Source organism: Mesocricetus auratus, unplaced genomic scaffold, assembly GCF_017639785.1.
Source record: "Mesocricetus auratus isolate SY011 unplaced genomic scaffold, BCM_Maur_2.0 Super-Scaffold_15014, whole genome shotgun sequence".
NCBI lineage: Eukaryota > Metazoa > Chordata > Mammalia > Rodentia > Cricetidae > Mesocricetus > Mesocricetus auratus.
Window position 1 is genome coordinate 82,652,818 of NW_024429186.1, and position 24,374 is coordinate 82,677,191.

At 41.8% G+C, this 24,374-nt stretch overlaps 2 protein-coding genes across 3 annotated transcripts in view; one reads left to right on the forward strand and one right to left on the reverse strand.

The window, feature by feature from the left end:
- Window positions 1-2,487: 2,487 nt before the first annotated feature.
- Dus4l (dihydrouridine synthase 4 like) lies at window positions 2,488-15,095 on the reverse strand. Of its 2 annotated transcripts, none has more exons than XM_005076233.4 (7): window positions 14,766-15,095; window positions 12,304-12,438; window positions 10,279-10,400; window positions 7,536-7,653; window positions 4,744-4,866; window positions 3,838-4,064; window positions 2,488-3,189 (listed from the first exon to the last, which is right to left on the reverse strand). In XM_005076233.4, exons 2-7 carry the CDS (start codon window positions 12,417-12,419, stop codon window positions 2,942-2,944), a joined length of 954 nt encoding a protein of 317 aa, XP_005076290.1. In that variant the 5' UTR covers window positions 12,420-12,438; window positions 14,766-15,095; the 3' UTR covers window positions 2,488-2,941. The 2 variants fall into 2 exon arrangements, with proteins under 2 accessions (XP_005076290.1, XP_012973291.1); XM_013117837.3 differs by having other exon boundaries at window positions 10,279-10,415.
- Window positions 15,096-15,111: 16 nt separating this feature from the next.
- Window positions 15,112-24,374, forward strand: part of Cog5 (component of oligomeric golgi complex 5) — a 277,239-nt gene continuing 267,976 nt past the window's right edge. Inside the window, exons 1-2 of the mRNA XM_005076235.4 lie at window positions 15,112-15,258; window positions 22,235-22,374. Of these exons, the coding sequence (XP_005076292.1) occupies window positions 15,165-15,258; window positions 22,235-22,374 (234 nt within the window). The 5' untranslated portion in view covers window positions 15,112-15,164. The remainder of the gene's footprint in view (window positions 15,259-22,234; window positions 22,375-24,374) is intronic.

The following is a 24,374-nucleotide window of genomic DNA, read 5'->3' on the forward strand; positions in this document are numbered from 1 at the left end:
GGTGGCTGAACAGCTGGACGCAGCCCGATACAAGAACCGTGGGAGCAGGAGAGTGACGGTGAAGAGCCTGTGAGGTTGCACAGAATGCAGTACCAGTCTGAAACTGCAGGTCCTGACCGCTGACAGAGTCCAGAGAGCTGTTAGGTGGCCACTCTCCAAGGCCAGGGAAACCTTAATAGCCTGGGCTCGAGAATCATGGTCTCCAACGCTGTAACAATAGCAGCTGCCAAAGGCTGGAGGATCCATGCTTCCTAGGCTTAACTAACGGTAGATACCTCAGGCCTGCGTAAGAACCCTAACACGAAGAGAACCACAACCTTGCTGCCAAAGACAGAGGGATAAAAAAAACGCCAAAGCCAGTGCTGGGAAGGTTTCCCACCTGCCATTCCTATCTGGGTAGAACAAAGGACTCTGGCCAGCTCATTAGTAACACAATAATCTAGACCACTTCAAACCAACGAAATTTGCTCTTACTTGGAGAGCTCCATCTAATCTATTCATTTGTGTGCGTGGGTGAATGTGTGGAGGTCTGAAGACATTGTGGAAATGGTTCTCTTCTTCTACCATGTGGGGTCCCTGGACTGAACTCAGGATGTCAAGCTTGGCCAAGGCAAGCACGGTTATCCGCTGAGCCTTTTTGCTGGCCCTAACCTTAGTTTTAAATTACAGCCATATCACATGTAACTAAATTAATTTAGGCACAAGTTAGATATTTGTCGAAATCTTTAGAAGGCCTTTGCTTTTAAAATGTTCTCTCAGGGATGAAAATAAATAAGGGGAACTACAAATAAGCCAAGGAACTAAAATATGAAGGGAAAAAGGAATTGACTCACACACAATTAATTGCTCCTCTGCATGTCCCTTTCTTCTGCTCTGTTCTCTTTCTGTTTCTCTGTCCCCCATTCCCCTTTCCCCACCCTTCTTGGGGGTGCAGGTATATATACATGTTTGCAACAGTAATTCTTTTTACAACACAATGCGAGGGTCAGAAAGGGGAGTAAGATTTACACAATTGAATAAACTAAAACTGCAAAGAAACTTTCAGCATCAATTGCTTAGGGCTGTGGGTCAGAGGGAGGGTCTAAGTTTAATTTGCACAAGGAACCAAATCTGTCACCTTCCAGTGCTCTGGCCTCAGTGGCTGCACAGGCCTTCAGGAAGGTTTACTCTTCCCCAAGGATGAGCAAATGGGCTGATTATCTTTGTCTTTATCTTCTCAGGGGGAACAGGAGGGAGCAGTAAATCTCTGAGCTAGGATCTTAGGTAATAAAACAGAAGTCTGAGAACCTTTCAGTGTGGGGCTACTTTAGGCTATTCTCTGTCTGCCAGTGAGGTAAAGATAGGGCATGCTGCCGTGCAGTGGTGGCGCATGCCTTTAATCCCAGCACTCAGGAGGCAGAGGCAGGCGGATCTCTGTGAGTTCGAGGGCGCGCTGGACCGACAGCCTCCAAAACAAAACAGAGAAACCCTGTCTCGTAAAAAAAAAAAAAAAAAAAAAAAAAAAAAAAAGATAGGGCATGCTGACATTTTCTATCCTTCTAGGCGCTATGAATCAACAGCTTTGGACATGTAGTAATTCTATGTCCTTGGTTATCTGGGGATGTCTCGGATGGGATGCTTTTGCCTAGGCCCAAAGCACTGACCAAATGCCTGTCAATAAGGATAATTTCAGGAAGGCAGATCTCTGCGATTGCAATGGAGAGGGGAACAAGGACCTGACAGTGGGAAACAGGCCTCACAGAGAGCTAAGGAGTGTGATCAGTAAGCTAGGACCTGTTAATGTTTCCCATTAATGTTCTCCATTAACAGGCTCAGTAAACTCCAAATGCACGGGAGAAATTGTGCCCAGTAAATGATCAGATGGTGCTGAACTGTGGGAAGTAAATCCCAAGTTTGTTACCGAGAGGAAGAAGCTACAGGAAGAATCTACGGCAAGACACAGCCAGTTCATTCACAAGACTAACGCTGAATATAACTTTGTATTGGTTTATCCGTCAGAAGAATCCTTAATTCCTCTGAGGTTCTCATGAGAAGATGGCAAATATTTGAGGTATATATTCAATTAGGAAATGTATCAGTTGATTTTTCAATTTAAAAATTTAATGCACGGTCTGAACATAATTCTACACAGAACATCTTGTTCTTTTTAATTTTTTTTATAGATGGAGACATTTGTTCTACTACTTCCTGAACTTTCAAAAAATAAAAATGTTCTTGTTAACTTACAAATGAGTAATAACTTCTTGATATTAAAAAAGTTTTATTTAAAAATGTTAAAAACAGAATGTCTTTAGTAAAAATCACACACACACACACACACACACACACACACACACACACAGACACACACACCCTTCCCCCCAATTCATAAAGATTCAGAACAAAGTTTCCAATATTTGATTGGACTATAGGATGTGTGAAACTCCTGGATTCTTTAAAACTAAACTTCTGGGTCCACTCAAGATTTACTGAACTGGAATCCACGAGGAAGGGGTATAGAAGCTGATTTTATTTCTTAAAATTTTGTGTGTAAAAAAGCTATGTGTTTTAGCTGAATGTCTGTGTGCACTACATGCCTGGATCGTGCCTGAGGAAGCCTGAAGAAGGGGTTGGATCCCCTGGCACTGGAGTTACAGACAGCAGTGAGCAGCCACTTGGGAGCTGGGCATCAGATCCAGGCACTCTTGAAGAACAGCCTGTGAGCAATCTCTCCAGCCCCAGGTCTGAGTTTTTAAAATCAGGGAAAATCTCCCTTTGAGACAGAGTCTTATTGGCCTAGAACTTTCAATCTTTTTCCTTCAGCTTTCCGAGTGCTTAAAGACATGTGCCCCATTGACTGCTGTTGTACTGAAGTTAAAAGCTACAGACTTAAAAGAACAACAGGAACCTCATATGGTTCCATGTAGGTATCAAGTATATACTACAATGATTTAAAGTCGAGTCAAATACCATAATTGTCTGTAAGGTACTCCAGGACTGCTGATGTGCTTGACAGAGCGTTAAATATTCTTTTTTCCTGCCTGGATGTGATCTTTTCCATCATGTACATTAAATGTTGATGGAAACACATAAAAGGAGTCCCAAGTTCAAGAGCAATATCAACCCAGTCCCAGATACATTTCAGTGGGGTTTCTTCATATCCAGCAAACATAGCCGGGTTTGCTAAAAGGCCCCTTGCAACCATCACACCTGCAAAGAAAAACACAACACATTTGTTCATGAGTTAAGAGTCCATGGTTATCAGTTCAAGCAATGCAAGAGTATTCATCAAAACAAATTAATGAAATACAACAAGAAATAAGTTGATTCCGGTGCCACTGATAAACCAATTGTATTTATACAATACATCTATATTAATTGACTGTTTCTTTGAGAGACATCCATGTTGTAATAAATTGGGCTGCTTAAAGTTGAATCGACTTGCTTTCATCTAGTAACAGTTACCATAGGGCTGCTTGTTAATTATTGTTAATTATGTAAGGGATAATGAAATTACACAGCAGTTCTTTTTTTTTTCTTTTCCAGAGACAGGGTTTCTCTGTATTGTTTTGGAGGCTGGCCTGGAACTCACAGTGCTGAGATTAGAGGCGTGTGCCACCAACGGCCGGCTCCTACATGGCAGTTCTAAGGCTCCTGTGGCCGATCAAGTTCATTAACTCTCATCCTCTATTCTGGTATTCTAGATTCTTTTTAACGATAAAATGTAACAAAACAATAAATAGCACATCTGCAGATGACTTTACTGGTCACTAGATATGATGGTGTGCTACATAAAATAAAATTAACATCACTTTCCATCCTTACTAAATAATAAAAATTCCAGTCTTTATTTCTTACCATCTGTCCCAGACATCTGCCACACATTTTCTGCTTCTTTCAAGCTTCTTATGTCTCCGTTAGCAACTACGGGTATAGACACACTTTCCTTTATCATTTTAATGGCATCATAGTGGACTGGTTGGTGTCTTTCTTCAATGGTTCTTCCATGAACTGTAATCCAGGACACTCCTGTTGCTTCAGCCTTCTGGCAAAGATCTATGGTTCTTGTAAGGTCATCATGGATCCTAAAATTTCAAAATTATAGCTGTTCACAGCACACAGATTTTAATGCTAAAATAACTAAGATACTTCATCTACTCCATTACTTAGCTTCAGCATATTGTATTATCACTTCATGTCACTATTAATAAGGTTTTGTTGAGTGATCATTCCCAGTCGAGACCTCGGCTTTAGTTATTTGACTATGGAAACAATACAGTGACAAAGGTCTTTCTCTTCCTCACTGTTTTTCCTTATTAGCTCTGAGAAATTAAGAGTCATCAGCATACTGCCGCAGAGGAACACAAAGAGGTTATCCTAATACATGATGTGCATGCCTCTCAAATTAGAATCTTGGTTTAATTGTTAAATATTTTTTTATTATTAAATCTTAATTCAAATATCTTTCCTGCTTTCTAGTTGGTGCCAGGAATATTTCTTATCATTAGCTAAATAGTACCTAGGAAAGTTGAGGGGTTAATGAGATCTTTTAATTAGGAATATATTATTTTGTTAAGAAATATGGTTTCAGAATTATAATTCAAGAATGGGGTTTATGTTTGTTTGATAAACATCTTTCAATATTTCGACACATCAGTGTCTACTTTATTTAGGATATACACCACGACATCACTAGACAAAAGGAATATTTTTAAACTTTCCAAGCAATAGATTAACTTGTCAGTAGATTGAAATACTGTTTACCTTATCTTAATTGAGACTGAAAATCTAGGATTTTCCACTTGATTTCTTACTTGCTTCACCATATCTCGAATAAGCTCTGGCTTGTTTATTAAGCAAGCTCCATAGCCTTCTGCCATCGCCCACCTTGATAAAACAAACACAACAGGTAGACTGTGAACAAGTATAGCAAAGGATAAAACCGAAATGTACGGCATCAGTCTCTTCTCTAGCTGATGATCTGGAGGGAAGCAGACATTTACAGTTCATGGATCTATAGCAGGCGAGTTAGCTTAGCTAGACTGTAGTACTAAATAAAGCCCATAGATCAACATTTCTAAATGTGTCCACGAAATCAGGAAAATACTTGCCTAGACCAGAAAGTACTAGAAATGGTTTTTCATTAGCTAAGTGAGAGTATTAAATTAGAATTTATCCAACTTAAATAGATTATGTGTTCACATTAACTGCAATTACTTCAAATTTTTAAAATTCCAAGTTTAATGTTTATTGTGCATAACAAGAAGTTTTATAAGTCTCAAGAGTAGAGAGATATTTTTGACTCACAGCATTCCAACACTACTAAATAGCACATCTAATTCTCCTAATGAGTATACAAATGTCTAATCTGATTTGGCTTATGCTACATTTAAAACTGTGATTTATTCTTTGGGCATATTCTGGCTATTAGCAGATAACCTAGCATATTGCCAGAACAGTAGTTTACTAAGTACATCCCATTCAAACTCAGTTACTTCAGTCCAATCAAGTAGCTGTGATCCAGAAAGGAAAAATGACTACAGTAAGGTAATTAATTAGGACAATGCCAATGGTATGGCTTAAATCACACAAAATCAGCTTTTAGTGTATCTGACATGGCAGTAGAAACACATTTCTGGGATTGCTGTAGACATTAGATTCTCAAAGAATTAGCTACGGATGAGGTTAAAACTATTTTATCAGCTTTATACAAACTTGTCATCTAGGACCTCAACTGAGGAATTGGCTCCATCAGATTGGTCTGTGGGCATCTCTGTGGGACACTTTCTTGTTTAGTGATCATAGCATAGCCCCTACTGTGGCTATGCTACTCCTGGGGAGATAGGTATTCTGGGTTGTGTAAGAAAACATGTTGAGTGGTGTTTGAATGAGAATGCCCCCCAAAAGCTCATATTTGAATGCTTGGTCCCCGGTTAATGGAATTGTTTGGGAAGACTTACGAGGAGAAGGCATGTCACCCAGGGTGGGCTTTGAGGTTTCAAAAGCCTACTCCATTTCCAGGTACATCTTTGTGCCTTTGTCTGCTAGATGATCTAGCGAGCCTTTCCGCCTGCTGCCACACGCCTCAACAGGAGGGTCGTTCCTCACCTGCTAAGTCCGCAAACCCCAACTAACTCTTTTATATGTTGCCTCTGTCATGATGTTTTGTCACAGAAATAGAAAAGTAAGTAATATAGAACTTGGTACCAAAAGTGGGGTACTGTTGTGTAAGGCCTGATCATGCTGTTCTTTGGAGAAATGTAGGAGACTCTGGGACTTTGGAAAAGCGGCAGAATGCTCTAAGTGGAGCCTAACAGGCCACCAGAGCAACAGCCTGGAACACAGCAGTGCTGAGGCCATGCAAGCCACAGAATGCAGCTGCTTTTCACCTGTGTCCTAAGAATCTGCCTGGGGCTAAAATAAGAGGCTTTGGTTGATGTTGTTGGCAGAGATTTCAAGACCACCTAGTATTGACACTCTGGTTTTCATCATTAGTAATTTAATCACCAGGAATAAATCTTATGCAGACCCCCAGAGAACAAAGGACAAGCAGGGCAGGAAGAAATATACAATCCACACTTTAAAGAGAAAAAGAGTGCCCGAAAATTTAATGTTGGAGCCAAGGCTTGGGCTGAAGGAGATTCGGAGGGCAGGGATATTAGATGGAATAAAGGGAGTAGTACTTTCTGTGGTAGACTCCACCCAGCTAATCCAGCAACTTGTGGAAGGAAAAGGCCTAAGAAAATTTCTGTACCCAAAAAACTGCTGCTCAAAGATTATACAAATGTACTTCAAGAAGGGGCCATGCCAAGGCTACTGGACTCGCAGCTTTGGTCAGGGGTTCTTACTTCAGCATCGAGGATATGAGAGAAAGGGGATTGTGGAGACTTGCTCTGTAGTTAAGCAGAGCCTCTGAAGCCAGGAGTATGGCAGGGGAGTCCCTGCATGGAGGCCCCGCGAGGCCATTGTGTGAAGCTGTGGAAATGAAGTCTGGATTGGGATGGAGATGCCACGGGGAGGGCAGCAGGCACGGAGAGAAGAGCACTGCAGTCAGCAAAGGTGGGAAGTGAGCCATCTCCGTCCTTTGCTATGGCCACAGAAATACAGAATCTGGAGTTTGCCCTGCTGGATTCCAGTCTGCTCTGGTCCAGTATTTCCTCACTATGCTCCCTTTCCTCTCTTGAAAAGATAATGTATGCTGTGCCATTGTATGTTGAAAGCATGTAATTTGCTTTTGTTTTTTTTTTTTTGGTTTTTCAAGTCTACAAATCATTTTGGGCATCATGAAAGACCTTTGAAGTCATGTTCCTAAATAACTTTTTTAAAAAAATTTTTGTTTAGAACCATAGTGCTTTAACTCGATAGACTTCCTCTTAAAATTTCATTAATTAATTATTATTAGTGTGTATGGATAGTATGCACATAGGGTCAGAGGACAACTCTGTGGAGTTGGTTCTCTCCTCCATCACATAGGTTCCGGGGAAGGAGCTCAAATTGTCCTTCTTAACTTTTCAAAAACTGGAAAGATTTCTCCCCCTAATTTCTTTGACCTTTACCTCTGAGGGCAACCACAGTTAATATCTATTCCACTTGCATAGGGGCAGACTATTTGAGCAGCATCAGATAAAAGTCTTGCATCATTAGCAGCAAACTGAACAATCAATGGGCAATCACCTGTTTAAAAAAAAAGACAGTTCAACATTAAACACACAAAAAAGGAAGTCCCACATTAAACTTCATAGAGGAAACATTCACACACAAAAAAAGACAACTCAACATTAAACTTCATAGAAGAAACATGCACACAGCCAAAAAATCAAATGAAACACTGCAAAATTTATAAAATGAAAACGATTCCAGAACGATAGCATCTTTGTACCTATTACACACAAGTGAGTGTGAGCAAATTTATAAAATGAAAACGATTCCAGAACGATAGCATCTATGTACCTATTACATGCAAGTGAGTGTGAGCAAATTTATAAAATGAAAACGATTCCAGAACGATAGCATCTATATACCTATTACATGCAAGTGAGTGTGAGCAAATTTATAAAATGAAAACGATTCCAGAACAATAGCATCTATGTACGTATTACATGCAAGTGAGTGTGAGCATTCTACACATACTGCCACACCTTCTGCTCTTTACGTCACCAGGAAATGCACTCAGCTGTGTTCGCTTCTATTTAGTGACATATTCTATATGGACGGTCTACACACTGTTGTGTAAACTGCATTTTATAAGTCTATTCCTAGATAATTACCTGGAAGTGTAACTGTTGAGAAAGCATTTGTCACTGACTATGTATTTAACACAGATACTATTATTTATTTATTTATTTTTGGTATTTCAAGACAAGGTTTCTCTGTGGCTTTGGAGGCTATCCTGGAACTCACTCTGTAGACCAGGCTGGTCTTGAACTCACAGAGATCTGCCTGCTTCTGCCTCCTGAGTGCAGGGATCAAAGGCGTGCGCCACCAACACCGGCCATAGATACTATTATTAGATTATGAAGTGTTTTTATTTCCATTCAACTTACCCACACTGAACACACAATCTTTGTGTCTTTATTTGTACTTTTCACAGTTTTCTATTTTTAATTTTTCCTTGTTTCTTTTATCACTTACTTACTTATTTAAGACAGCGTTTCATGCTGTTGTCCTGGCTGGCCTGGAATTCACTGTGCAGACCAGGCTGGCTTCAAACCCCAAAGTCTGAGATGTCCCTGGCCCTGTGTTCCAAGTACTGAGATCAGAGGCATTTCTATCATACCTAGCTATGTTTCGATTTTTAATTTTTCTTACAAAAGAAAGAAATCCGACTTGTCTATTATATGTACACACACACACCTTTTTAGTTCTGTTTGTCTTAAAGTACATTTCTATAATTATATGGAGTTTAAAATCTAGGCTAGCCAAATGTATCAGCTTTTCTAGGTCTTAAATAACATATTTTTCACATATTTTTAAAATTCTGGAAAGATGCATTTTAACATTTCAAACACTTTTTTGAAATTGAAGAGATGTTTATAAAAGGCACATTTTGGAACATTATCTCCTTTGCACTGACTACAGATTTCTACAGCAACTCTTTGGTTTGGGAAATGATGAGAATGAACATTCTTTTATTCTTCATTGGCATGTGGGGTGCATTCCCCGGTTGCTACCTTAGTTACAGAATTCTACTTTAATAACCATTATTAATCTAATATATTTTCAACACCATTAGCTGCGGAATATAAAGATCAAGCTCTTCCTGTAGTTCATGCCTTCTATGAACCTATAATTTAGGGGGAGAGAGGGGCCTATAGGAAGAAAACAAAATAGTAGGATTAAGTACAATAACAGAGCCTGTGCTTACGAGTGAGGATGTGGGTGCGGTGATCAAGGAAGGTGGTTCCTTGGTTACAAACTCTGAATGGTGGATTAGGGACCATGAACTGTAGTTTGCCAGGCATGTGTGTATGTGTAAGAAAGAGATGAGAGAGAGAGAGAGAGAGAGAGAGAGAGAGAGAGAGAGAGAGAGAGAGAGAGAGACAGAGAGAGACAGAGAGAGACAGAGAGAAAGAGAGAGGGGGGAGAGACGGTAGGAGAGAGAGACAGAGAGAGAGAGAGGGGGAGAGTGTGAGAGAGACACAGAGAGAGACACACACACACAGAGGGGGAATGTGTGAGAGAGACAGACAGAGAGAGGGAGAGGGAGAGGGAGAGAGAGAGATGGAGAGGGAGAGGGGGAGGGGGAGGGGAAGACGGGGAGAGGGAGAGGTATAGAGATTGATTCTAGCCTCTAGACTGGTGATTGTCAAATGTCAGCAAGATGGCATTTCAAAAACACAAAGAGTTCCTAATACAGAAGGCCCAGAGTGGAGTCTGGAAACATTCACTTCCAACAATGAAGTCACCTCTGGCCTGGGAACCATATTGAAGCCATTATTTTAAGCAATGGATATGATAAGAAGGACTGTGTGAGCCTGTGAGCAGGAAAGGGACATGATCAAATTTGTATCTTACACAAATTTGTATCTTGGGCTTTAGAGGATAGTCTGAATGAGAAAAGACTACAGGCAACAAGACAGGTGACCTTAAGAATGGCTGACTTTACATTTTGATATATTACTGACAGTGTAAAAGACATCCCATATTGAGATTTTAAAATACTAAAGGCACTTAAACTAATGGATTATAAAGCATAATCTCTGAACGTTTCATCTAGTTATACAAAATAGTTGAGTGTGTATATATACACACACACACTTTTTTATTTTACAAAGTCAGCAAACTATGGGTTTTACATACCTTGGTTTGTGGTAAATTCACTGTCTCTGGCTTTTACAGATCTGACAAAATCAGCAGCAACTATCATTGGTGTATAACACAGATCACAGGAGTATTTTCTTACTAGTGTTCTAAAAGCCAACCTGTGAAACATAAAACTTTAATAATGAATTTAGAAAACCCTTGAAACACAGGCATTTGCAAGTTCAATTTAATTAGCTATTATTTATTGCCTTTTTGAGACACAGTTTCTTTGTGTAATAGCCATGGCCATCCTGGAACTCACTCTGTAGACCAGGCTGGCCTCAAACTCATAGAGATTCACCTTCCTCTGTCTCCTGAGTGCTGGGATTAAAGGCGTGCGCCACCACCGCCCAGCCAATTTAGTCAATTATTAAGCACTTATTAGAGAAACTTTTTATTGGATGAAAGACATAGACTTTCACCCAGTTTACCTGCTGTGTATAACAAAATCCTTGGTACTTGCGCACTGCATACCTCAGGCTGCCCTGGAACTCAGTGGTCTGCTTGTTCCTATGTGGGCTAAAACCTCAAAACTATTTATAGAACAATGATAGGAAAATCACAAAAGAGAGAGGAAGGGAGCCAGGCTAGTAGCCCTGCAAGTCCTGTGAATTTTCTTTTTGCTTTAAATACACAAGACTTGGGACTGAAGAAGCTGGCCACCTGGAATCAGCTGAGTGAAGACAAAAGGGGCCCAAGGTCAAGTCTTCAGCCTTATAAAGGACCAGGGAAAGAGAAGCTTTGAAAGACTGAAAACTTAAGAAACAGAAACACAGAATGCTACAGACGCGCCTCTGATAGGAGATGTTGGGCGGGGAGCCTATATTGCACTCTTCCAAGATGCCCTGACATCTCACCGCCCGAAACTGTCAAAGGTGGAAGCAATCCAAATGTCTACCAACCGATGAAGAGAAACAAATGCAGTATGACTAATGGACGACCTATTTACCTGTAGACGAGGAAGGAAAGGCTGGCATATGGTATTGTATGGACGAATCTTGGCATAAATATTCTTAAAATGTTAAGTGAACTAAGCTATTCTCAAAAAGACAAGTCTCAGCTACACCAGGCATCTAGAATAGTCAAACTCATAAGGAAACAAAACAATGGTTACCAGGGGCTGGAGGTGCAGGAATTGTCTGGGCCTGAATTTGATATCTCATCCTGGGCCTCAGCTCAATTCCAGGAGTTTGAATCTCCCATGGTCTTTTAGATATTGGCTGGTTACCTCCAGATGGCCTGGCCACTGGAGAATGCTTTCTAGTTTGCGTAGCAATAGACCTAGGCCCCATACCCATCATGGGGGCTGGTGAGGACCCGTGAGACACACCTGAAGACTCATGAGCCTGATCTATAAAATGGTAAAATATGTCATTATTAAAAGTTGATGAGGACAAGAAACTATTTATATGGTAACAAGTGTTTGGTCAAAGTGTGAAGCGGTAATCTCCATTCTTGAGAAGTTTAGCATTTAAAAAACAAAATCTAAGCATCCAATCACCCCAGGTCTGACAATTCTACCACTGTGTTTGGTCCCAAGATGCATATTCACATAAAAACCTGCATGTATACATTTATATCCATTTAATATCTACTGTATCCTAATACATTATCATTCTTATACATATGAGGCTGAGTATGTAGTGCAGTTGTTACAGTGCTTGCTTAGCATTCAGGAGGCCCTGGTTTGCCTCCAGCATTATTTAAGATAGTTACGGGGGCATATATCTGCAACCCTAGTACTTGGGAAATAAAGGCAGAAGTATCAGGCCTTCAGCCAGTAGCAAGTTTTAGGAGGCCAGAGATGCATGAGACTTGAGGTGGGGGGGAATGCTTGGAGAAGTTATCTATGTATGGTTACAAACACACCAGTTAAGTGTTAGCACCAGGACTCAATTCCGAATCATGAGTCCAAAGCTAAAAGTTTGAAAGCCTTTGCAGCTGAGTGACTATCACTGTACTTGGGAGGGTCCCCAAAAGGAAAATCAAATATTGGCTCATTAATGATTTAACAATACTTACTTTGAATACCGAACCATTGGGGCACAGATTTTTACCAGCTGTCCAGATTGAAACATTTCTATTGGGTCTTTTTTTCTTTCTTGACATATTGTGATTGGTATGGAGTCACTCCTCATGTATACAACAGTTTTAAATCTGAAAAAGACAGTTTGTAAAGAGAATATGTATTTTACTACATGAAACCCTATCATTCAGCTTGTCAAATAGCTGTTGTGTGGTTTGGATGTTTGCTTAGCATTGGGCAGATTCTGGGTTTAATTCTCAGTAAAGGGGGAAAAACTATTATTCTAGCAATTTCTTTCTTTCTTTCTTTCTTTCTTTCTTTCTTTCTTTCTTTCTTTCTTTCTTTTTTGGTTTTACGAGACAGGGTTTCTCTGTATTGTTTTGGAGGCTGTCAGTCCAGCCCGGCTTCGAAGTCACAGAGATCCGCCTGCCTCTGCCTCCCGAGTGCTGGGATTAAAGGCTGTGCCACCACCGCCCGGCTTATTCTAGCAATTTCAATCACAAATATTTTTATGAGGCTTGCAGACTCAGATGATCTTGCAAATTCGGCCTCTACTTATAGGATCAATAAATTCGGCCACTGAAATGGTTGTTTTAGTGAGATAAGATATGGAAAACCTAGAGGCTTTTCCTCTAGCGTGTATCATGTTATGATTTTGCTTGTTAGTTTCTTGCTTATTTTTTGAGATAGAGTTTTGCTATATAGCCCAGGTTAGCTTTGAACTGGCCATTGTCTTGCCTAAGCCACAGGGGTACTGCAATTATACTGGTATGCCTCCATGTCCAACATCACACTGCTTTCCGTTTTATTCATTTTATTTTCTTGGTGAATCAAGGAATCTGGCTTAATTACCTCCCATATGGTACTGTGAATGATAGAAATCTGAAAGGTAGGCAGCATTAACAGATCATTTGTATTACAAAATGAATCCAGTTATTTTGGGGATGGAGAGATGGCGCAATGGTTAAGAGCACGTTCTCTTCTTGCCGAGACCCTGAGTTCAGTTCCCAGCACCCAGGTTGGGAGGATCACAGTTACTTGTATCTCCCCCACCCCCAGCTTCAGGGGGCTCCAACATCTCTGGCCTCTGAGGGCACTAGTACTCACATGCATATACCCATCTACAGATACACATACACAATTAAAAAAACAAGAAATCTTGATACTTTTATTTCTCATTTTTGGTGAATCAGAAGGCAGACAAAGCTTCATTATTTTAAAATATTTAAACATTATTACTAGTGAAGATTTCAGCTATCACCAATTAAGTGTATCATAAATAATTTTATACTCCAAGTACAATCGATAAAATTGTTTATATTCCACGTCGTACTTAAAACTCTGACTTCATAGTGCTTGTTTCGTTTTATATTTTTTACCCTGATATCTATCTATTGCCAGTAAAAGCTATCTCTATAAAATGCTACTTATTCAAAATTCAGTTTTTAACCTTTGGCAGTAAGCTAAAGAAAACACGGCCAGTAAGTTAAGGATGTCATAGCTTGCAAGAAATGTTTGGAAACACCAATATTCAAGAGACAGGGGGTGTAAATGAGCTGCACCAGAGATGCTCTGCAGTGCTAGAAGTAAATATGGAGTTACAGTAAAACAGTCAGAGAAGTTTATTACAAAGGGGAAGAGCCATAAAATCACAGAAACGGTAAACACCACGAGTTGGTAAGTGGCAATGACGTCATTACTGACTTTCTCAATCATGATTTCGCTTTTACTGATTCTTGTCACACTAAATGGCACAGAAACCTCTCAATGTAGTTCAGGAAACATCACTAGTTTTGACAAAATATATATACTGAAAAGATAAGTAATTAAGGCAACATAAAATACTCATCAGTCAGGGGAAACACAGTATTTAAAACTTTATTTTGATCCTTTAAAAGCCACTCATAGATCAATTAAATGGCTCTCTGGACTTAAGGGATAAAAGTGCTAACATTTTGTTTTAAAGTTCTCCAAAGCATGCAGTCATGCTTGGAAGTACCAGAACAGTCTGCTTAAGCTGGACAGCACCAGGCACAATACTGTGCACAAGTACGCTTCCACACCTAGGATTTCTTTTAGGTGTGTTTGTAAATCCGTGCTGGTAGACACAACGGAGGTTTACAACTTTATTGCACGTTAATGTGCGCCGACTAAAATCCTTTAGTAAAACATAAGAAAGGTAAGGAAACAAAAAAAAAATTCTGGGGCTGGCAAAAAAAAAAAAAAAGAAAGGTAAGGAAAGGAAAACACCACGCAATTCGGATAATGCTACTCGTCGTTGACGATCATACACAAGTTGATGATCATAACTAGTTTTTTACAGTCAGAGTACTGAAATCTAACGTGAATCTGGGCACGCTGCCTCTGGCAACCGATCAGCCCTATACTATTCGTGTCGCCATCAAGGTCAAACACATCTGGAAAATGCAAAACGCCGTGTAGTTCGAGACCCGCTCACCTAAGCAGCAGCGGCTATCTACACGTTTGGATTTCCTAGGGGCTTAAGGCAGCGTTTAGCAATCGCTCTTCTCCCGCACGTCCCGCCTGCGATCAGACTCGGCGCTCAGGGAGCTCGGGGCGCGGGGCAGGGCGGGCGGCGGCTCCCACGTGCCGGGCGAGGAGGGCCGGGAGCCTCCTCCGACGCCGGGGGCCCGCGTTCTCCGGACAGTACTCTCGCTGGAGGCAGGCGCGGCGGCGACGTCTCGGGGACCCCGGTGGCCTCTCTCGGCTCGCGCGCGGGGACAGCAGCTCCTGGGACCCAGCAGATGGTCCGCGCGGGCCCGGCGGGAGGCGCCCGGAATCTGCGTCACCAGGAGGGCGGGGCCGTCGGGACGTCATCAGCCCGGCCCTTGCCAACATGGAAGGTGGCGACCGTGCCGTCCCCGTGGCAGGCCGTGGGGCTGCAGGGTCCGCAGCCGTGGCGGCGACCGTGCGGGAGCTCCTGCAGGACGGTAAGGAGTCGGGCCGGGCCCGGGCCCGGGTGTCTGCGCCCTGCGCGGAGGCCGGGGACCCCACCCGTCGCTTTGCACAAAGTTTTCCGGTCCGGACTGGCCACTCCCCCGCCCGGCCCCCCGGCGTCAGGGTCGCCCCGGCCCGCGCTGCGCGGGGACCCTGCTGCCGCCCGGCTCAGGCCGGAGTCTCCGCCCAGAAGCGGGAGCCCACCCTGGGTGACCAGCCGCCGCCTAGGGCAGAGGGCTTGGGCAGGCGCGCCTCTTGAGCGTGTTATCCGCGCGAGCCGAATAAGTCAGATAAGGCTAGTGCGCAGGGGAACTGGCCCAAGTAAGTTAGCTGTGTAACTTTCTGTGGCTGCTGTCGTAGTCTCGAAAAATCCGGTTGTATTAATGCTCAACCCCCATTCCATCATGCATTCAAGGCATTTGCATTAATCACTAATTGCTTCCGAGATGTCGCGGACCCCCCCTCCTCTTTTTTTTTTTTTTTTTTTTTTTTTTTGAGACTGGGTCTTTCCACCTAGCCATGCTGTCCTGGAACTCACTGTGTAGATCATTCTGGCCTCGAACTCACAGAAATACGCCCGTCTCTGCCTCCCTAGTGCACGGTATCAAAGGCGTAGGCTGCCACGAAAACTGGTGGAAAAACCTCTTTTTGTTATCCCACAGAGTTGCATACAGTTGGTTCAGATTTTCTTTTAATTGGACATCACTCTAAGCGTGGCTTATAAAGGAGCAAAATAAAGTTTTAAATTACTGTGTTTCCTCTGACTATTGAATGTTTTGTATTGCCTTAATTGTCTTTTCGGGATACATTGTCAAAACTAGTGATGTTTTCTGAACTACTTTGTTGTGGGTCCTTTAGAGTTTTTGCCTGTTCCACGTCATCTTTGTGTCTTAATTGAAATTCAAATTGAACTAAGCTTTGAACTCCTGGAGTATATATAAAGTTTCCCCTCTCAAATACTTTACCATGTAGAGCTATAAAGACAGCTGCTGTAATAGTGTTGGAGGAGTACAGTGTGATTGTGTACACTGCCAAACAGCAATACAGAGGGTGATAGCAAAGGGTTAGAGTGTAGACAGTGCTGTCCAGGTGTAGTTTTTAGTGGAAGCGCCCCAGTTTATATCCCTTGATAACACATTCTAAACAATGAGCATTTGTTTCACTAGGACTCGTTGCAGGGATTGTAATTAGCTTTTGGGTAGTGAATAGTTAATATGCATCCTGTATTTTCCTACATTCTGTTTGTCATTCTCCAGAGTGATTATTAAATCTATATTTACTCTTCAGATTCTCTCCTTTCAAACCCCTGGCATTTGTCAGATGTGAGCCTTATTTTGTAATTGCATTTTTCCCTCCTCAGTGTCAAACGCAGCAGTGTAAGTCTCCACTTTCTCTTGTGGACAGCCCTCCCTTTGTGCTCTGCAGTCTCTTCTGTGTAAGCCCAAGCACTTCAACTGTATATATGACATTAGGACCCTCAGTGGTTCCCGGGGGAAAAATCAGAACTTTTGGTAAAGGGTTGGCTCCTTTCTTGAAATAATTCTCCTAATATGGTATAGGGTTTTTTTCCCTCATAAATCTGTAGGCGCTCTTCTCTACTTCCCCAAATATACCTGAAAGATTGAGTATTTTGTTGAGTAACTGATTCACTGTGTTCTCTGTGTTGAGGATTTGCCTGAGGATAGGATTAATAAGCTTGGTGAACAGATGCATAGTTGGAAAATTTGTGAGTAGTTTCTGATTTGCCTCTGATAAGAAGGTAAAAGAGAAAAATTATGTGATTTTTCTTCCAGAATACCAATCATCAAGTAATCTAATAGCAAAGTTCATATATATATATATATATATATATATATATTTTTTTTTTTTAATTCAAGATAGGGTTTCTCAGTGTAACAGTCCTCTGTCCAAGAACTTTGTAGACCAGGCTGGCCTCGAACTCACAGAGATGCACTTGCCTCGAACTTCCCCAGTGCTGAGATTCAAGGCGTGCACCGCTGCTACCACCCCCCCCCACTCCCCACCTGGCCCATAATCATCTTTTATTGTGTCATCTTTGGGAGATTATAGTTACAGTTGAACACTTCCTTTAAACCATTATTTCTTTTTATTTAGTCTTTCTTTCTGGCCCCTCTTCCCCCAAGAAGTCTTTAGTATTTTCTTCATGCAACTCAGGTTTTGGTGTCTTCCTGGGTTCTAAACCCTATGTTGTCTGTTTCTGTGGTTTTTTTTTTTTTTTTGGTTTTTTGAGACAGGGTTTCTCTGTGGCTTTGGAGGCTGTCCTGGAACTCGCTTGGTAGTCCAGGCTGGTCTCGATTCTAAATCATCTAATCTCTGTTTTGGTCAGTTTGACAGGAACTAGAGTAAGCTGGGAAGTGAGGATCTCAATTGAGGAATTGCCTCCATTTGATAGGCCTGTGGGCATTTCTTTCTTTCTAAACATTATTTATTGATTCTTTGAGAATTTAGCATCGTGCTGCTCACCTCCCAGTCCCCCGTATCCTCCCCTCACTCCTGTGTCACCCTACCCAAGAAAATTCAAAACAAAGCAAGCAAACAAATACAAACAAAAGCCAAGCCAAACAAGACAAAACTCTCTTTGCTTCTGCATCTTTCCTGCCTCTCCCACACGTCTTCATTGGTCCAGTCAGCTTTACTGGCGAATGCTCATTGCAGAGTCACTGGTCTGGGTCGAGGCCTCCGGTTTCTGGTGCAGCATCATCCCTGGGTCCTCACTGACTCCTTTGCGATGACCTGTGGAAACCCTGTGGGTATCGTTCCACAGCACCAGTCCCTTCACAGGCTGCAGCACGTCCTAGATGGGGTAGATGCTAGGGTGGGTCCACCCAGGGCTGGGCTGTGGGCCTGGATGATAGCCAAGCTGGTCAGTCCAGGCCACGGGGTCACCCTTCTCAGGTGAGGGGCAGAGCCTGCCCCTTTGTGTCCATGCCGTCAGGGTCAGTTCTCCGTCGTCTGTGGTGAGGGAGGGTGGGCTGGCTCTCCCAAGTGTGGGGCCAGGGGTTGAGGAGGTGAGGGGTGGCAGCTTCCTTCTGCAGGGTCCAAAGAGAGGTAGGGCCAGCAAGGGGCGTGGCTGGCTCAGCACGGCTCTCTCATTTTATCATGCATGGTTTTTTATGGCTCCCTGTGGTGGCAAGACCACAGACATCAACACAGACCCCCCTCTGCAACTGGACCATGGGCCCAGACATGGTCCTTAGCAGCAGCCGGATCTGGATGTTACTGTTGTCCCAGCTGGTAGTGCAGGCCACTCATGTGGACATTGTCCCCAGTGGCCTCGTGACCCTCGGACACTAACATGGACCCAGATGTGGGGCGTCTGCAACTCCTTTGATGGCAGCAGGGGCCTCGGGCATCAGTAAAGACCCTGACCACAGTAGGGCCACTGGCCTGGATGCTGTCGTGGCATTGAGTAGCAGTGCAGGCCACCCAGATCTGCATGGCCCTGGCTGCAGCTTGGCCCCTAGACTCCAATAAGGCCATGCACGGGTTGGTGCATTTTCTTAATTGCTAGTTGATGCAGGAGCGTCCAGCTCACTCTGGGTGGTGCCATCCCTAGACAGGCGAGCATTAAGTAGGAAAGGTAGCTGAATAAGCCTGGGGGAGCAAGCTATTAAAAGTGTTCTTTTATTGTTTCTGCTTTAGTTCCTGCTTTGAGTTCCTATCTTTACTTTCTTGATGATGGTCTATTACCTGTAAGCTAAAATAAACTCTTCCTTCTACAAGGATCACTGTTTATCACAGCACAAAAGCAAAGTAAGACAAGTTGTCCATACTTCTCTTCTAAATCATAGAACTATACTTTTAGCTGCTTACTGGAATTCCTGTCTTGATAGTAAACAACATATGAGCAAATAGTACATATCCTATTAAAACATTAAGCAAAGTAAAAATTTTCCTATTCTTGGGTCTTTTTTTTCTGATTGTCACTATTACTTCTTACTATTGGTAGTTTGGTAACTGAAGTTGATAGTTTCTTAGGTAGTGAGGCTCTTGGAGGCATTTTGTTTCTCATCTTTGTGTATTTAATGCCTAGGATCTCCAGCTTAATGCAGAATTGAGTTCCTTATATCAGATAAAGAATATTCCACTAATTAAACAAAGATACTTTGGAAATATGTTTGATTTATTCTACCTAATCACCATTTCAGCTGATCAAGTCCTACCCATTATCATGTTCAAGCATTTGCCAAATATGATACAAGCTTAACATTCTTTTTTTGGGGGGCGGTGGTTTTGAGACAGGGTTTCTGTAAGCATTTCAATGGATCTGATGGGATGGATTCGGGCACTTGGGAGCCAAAGAATACTGAGTGTTACAGCTCAGATGGAAAGGTATTCTGGCACTCGGGAGCCAAGGAATACCACAGGTCACAGAAGGGCATAGCAGCGTACAGTCCTGCTTTCAGGGAGAGGCTTCCCCAGTGTATCAGCTAGGCTCCTGCAAAAGAGGGCTTCACTGCAAAGTTGTTACATTTCCTGTCTAGTCCCCCAGAGAGTGTAACAACTTCAGTTAGCCAGGGGAAGGTTTACCCCAGCAGTGGGTTGTCTCTGCTCTGGTGAAAGAAGGTCTCAGCCAAACCTCATTGAAGAGATTTATTAGGAGGGAAGAATCTAGGAGAGTGGCTGTCCTCTGCCACCCTGGCAGCCTGAACAGCCACAGGGTTTATATAGTGCTTCTTAGGGGGCAGAGTTTTTCCAGGGTGGGGATTGGTTAGATTTCAATCCCTGAGCTTAGGGTGGCTAGATCTCCTGCTCAGGGATTGGTTAGTTTTTTGCACAGGGTTAGGGTCAGATTTGGTTCTGGTTTCAGGGCCAAAGTGTGTTTCTTTCTCTGGTCCTTTTTAGTCTTTTGGCTCTAGTTTTAGGGCCAGGGTGCATTTCTTTCACTGGCTCTGATTCCAGGGACAAAGTGTGTTTCTTTGGCTCTGCTCAAGGTGTGTTTCTTTGGCTGGACCCTTTCCCCTACAATTTCTTTGTAGCTTTGGAGGCTGTCCTGGAACTTGCTCTGTAGACCAGGCTGACTTTGAACTCACAGAGATCTGCCTGCCTCTACCTCCCGAGTGCCGGGATTAAAGGCGTGTGCCACCACCACCTTGCTTGCTTGACATTCTTAAGTGACATTCTCTTATTTAGATCTTGTTTATGTCACTTGAGCTGTTAACACAGTGCTATGCTTTTCTGAACCCTCTGATTCTACTTTATGGGAAGATACAGTAGTCAACCAGCTTTCTTGGAAAATAAGAAAAGGCCTGGTTTTGTTAGTGTTTGTGTATTTCATGGTGTAAATTCCCTTATTCCCAGCTGGTTTAAAGGCACCTACATAATACCATCTGACTCAAAGAACTCCTGAACATGTTAGGGTTAGCTGCTAAAAGCTAGTAGATATAACGAGTTCTGTTGTAGCTATTCTCTGTCCCTTCTAGAATTATTGTTACAGAATACAAAACTGATATGCTCTTGTTTGGCTTTACAACTATTAGTAGTATATAAGTTGAATATTTTGCACATTTTATCAAACTGCCCTCTAGCCTCCCTGTGAAACTTTGTTTTTCCTTTATTTTTCCTGCTTAAGACATAGTTCTGTCATCTAGTTTTACTAAACGTGTCGTTACCCTTGTCAAAACATGCCATTTTGACATTTACTGGTGGTAAACTGTCTGTGTGGAATGACTGCTACATTTGTCTGGTAGGCTTCTTAGTCCTGAGAAAAACTTGGCAAACTGGGAGAAAACATAATTTTTAGAATTAGGGTGAAAGTAGTCTTATTCTATTACTTCAGATTGAGAGTCGTTAGACTATGAGAATAGTTAAGACTGCTTTGCTCTAAGCACAATGATACTTCCAGATGACATACACATTACTTCAACCAACCAATATCAAGTCCCTGCCATCGTCTGGCCATGCTCAGGGCCTAGAGATGTAGTGAACAGAGCAAACAGCTTCCCTTGGGGGAGCATGTATTGTATTGTGATGAATATAGGTCAATACAATACATGTGAGTCACAAGGAAGGAACACACCAAAAAAAGGGTTAAAATCACAGCTGTCTACTTTAACCTTTCTTCCAAGAAAGATTGATACTTGCTAAAAGCAATGCTTACGGAAAGCTGACTACTGATTCTATTTATTGCTCTACATCAGTGATCAATGCATAAATACCCTTATAAAGATTGAATCTAAATTTGAATAGAAATTGGCCCCTGCAAACTAACAGGTAGAGTTGAAATTTAAGGCTTAAATGTAGGGGCTGGAGAGATGGCTCAGCGGTTGAGAGCACTGGCTGCTCCCCTAAAGGGCCTGAGTTCAATTCCCAGTAACCACATAGTGGCTCACAACCATCTGTAGTGAGCTCTGGTCCCCTCTTCTGACTTGCAGGCATACATGAAGGCAGCACACTGTATACATAATAGATAAATAAATGGAAAAAAAGGCCTAAAGGTAAAATAGATATAGAAATCATGTTCAAATAGACTGGAAAAAGAAATCATGATGTATGTTTTTAAAAGAAATATATATATTATTTATGAAATCCATAAAGCCTTAAATGAGAAACCCAAAAGAAAAACAAAACAAAACAACAGCAAAAAAGAAACAGCTGCGTGGTTAAGACCCCAGGACTCAGCATCTATACTTTCTGTATTGGAATCCCAGATAGTAGCATTGGGCAAGTTGCATGACTTACCTGACCTGTGACGTGAGGAAACGATGTTTTCCCACACATCAGGACTGTGTGGAGATTGAAGGAGTCAGTACTTGGATTTAGATCGGCACCTGGAATATTGTGTTCTTCTGCAGTCTGCTCCAATTCCTCCTCATTGCTCTAGGTAGCATCTGCAACAGTTCCTCATGCAGAGAAGGTCTCAAAGCATGCTGACTGTGATTATAAATGATCTACTGATTGATAACTGCTATATTGCAGACTTGATACGTTTTCCTTTTTTTTTCCTAGACTGTTATGGTGACTTTTTAAATGAAGACTTTGATGTAAAAGTTTATACTTCTCAATCTATTCATCAAGCTGTAATTGCTGAGCAACTAGCAAAACTTGCCCAAGGGATCAGTCAGTTGGATAAAGAACTACACCTACAGGTAACCTCAGTCTTCTGGGTCATAGAGGTTCTTAGCAGAGAGTGACAGTTTATCCCTTTTGACATCTCATCATTGTTGAAACTAAATGTGTATTTCCATAAACAGATGCTTAACTTACCAACTTCACTTAATTACATTTTTGTGGTGTTTTTTGTAAACTGCTTTTATTAGTTGAAAACAAATTGATCCACCTTTCTGGAATCATCTACTCTTTCTGTTTACTACTTGAAGAATTATTATTATTATTATTATTTTTGTTTTTTCGAGACAGGGGTTCTCTATATTGTTTTGGAGGCTGTCCTGGAACTTGCTCTGTAGACCAGGCTGGCCTCGAACTCACAGAGATCCGCCTGCCTCTGCCTCCTGAGTGTTAGGATTAAAGGTGTGTGCCATCAACGCGGACTTGAAGAATTATTATTATTGTTATTATTATTATTATTTCACAGTACATGTTTTGGGCAAAAAGACACCTTTGATAATGATAACAAAATGGAATGGAGTTTTGAAAGTAGAACAATTTGAATAATTAAAATTAGGATGTGACACAGAAGTGTTTCTACTTTGTTAAGTACAAAGTACAACATTTGCTGAAATTATAGGAACTCAGTAAATGTTGTGATAGGTAGAGCACATATAAGCATTAGGAGATAGGTCCCAAGTTTAGGTGTGGTGTTAACAATTGACTTTCTTACCCCTTCATTTCTTTGAGTCTTAAAAAAAGTATGTCTTTTACTGACTAAGAAGATATCGCTGTATATAAACTTAAAGGTTTCTTCTTCTATACTTGATAACTGCTATAGGGTTGCCCTGTGATCTACTTTGCTGGTTTGTTTGTTTTGTAGCACTGGGGATTGGACACAGGGACTTGCAATGCCAGGCAAGCACCCTACCAACTGAGCTGTGTCCCCAGCTCCCAAAATATTTATGTTGTTTTTTTGTCTGAATAGTTATTGAAGAAATACTTTGATGAATGAATAAGTTTGTAAATAAATTAACTGTTTGCCAGGAAACTTAAATCTGTCATGTCACGAGACATATTCATTAAACTTTTTGCATCAGAGTTTCTTTGTTAATGAAAAGGAGAGCTTAGAAGGATTGTGATGACTTATAGGTTCCTTCAGCTTTAAAATTCTGATTACACATTTAGAGCACACATATCTAGAGGGCACTTAATGCCAGGCTTGGCGTAAGGCTGTGGAGTAGGGAAATGAGAACACAGTCCTTGGTTCTCCAAGGACTCTAAAGATTAGTGACAGATACAGACAGAAATAACTGTCAAGTGAAACTTCTTTTATCTAGAATGGTACAGGTGTTTTTACAGAGAAGAGAATGTCCTGAACTATCTGAGCAGCTTTTTCCAGAAGCTGTTAGGGCAGTTAGAGTGTTCTGTGTTTGGAACTTGGTGGTTAGAGGTCCTCATGGGAGGGGCCTGGACACTCTGCACCTCAAGGGGCTTACTCTTTCACCTGTCTTTTGTGTTGGAAAATCACCTGATTGGCAGCAATGGAGTGTGTGAAAGAGTAATTTTTAGTGTTCAGCCTTTTCAAAGTGTCAGCGAGAGGTAAAGGATAATCTGGATAATATTCAGTCATCTGATGGCAACCCATCATACTTTATTTTATTTTTTTATTGCCATGACAAAACACCGTGACCAGGGCATTTTATAATGTAAGGCATTTAATTCGGGGCCTCATGGTTCCAGCGGCTTAGAGTTCATGACCATCATGGCAGAGGGCAGGGCACTGGAGCAGTGGCTGAGCGCTTACATCTGCTCCCTAAGCAAGAGGCAGAAGGCTAGCTGGGACTTGTTTGGGCTTTTGAAACCTCAAAGCCCACCCCTACTGACACACCTCCTCCAATAAGACACACCTCCTAATTCTTCCCAAATAGTTCTACCACCTGGGAACCAAACATTCAAATATATGAGCCTATAGGGTCCATATTCATTCAAACCATCATGCAACTTTATTGATAAAAGGCAAAATAAAGGTAATACCTAT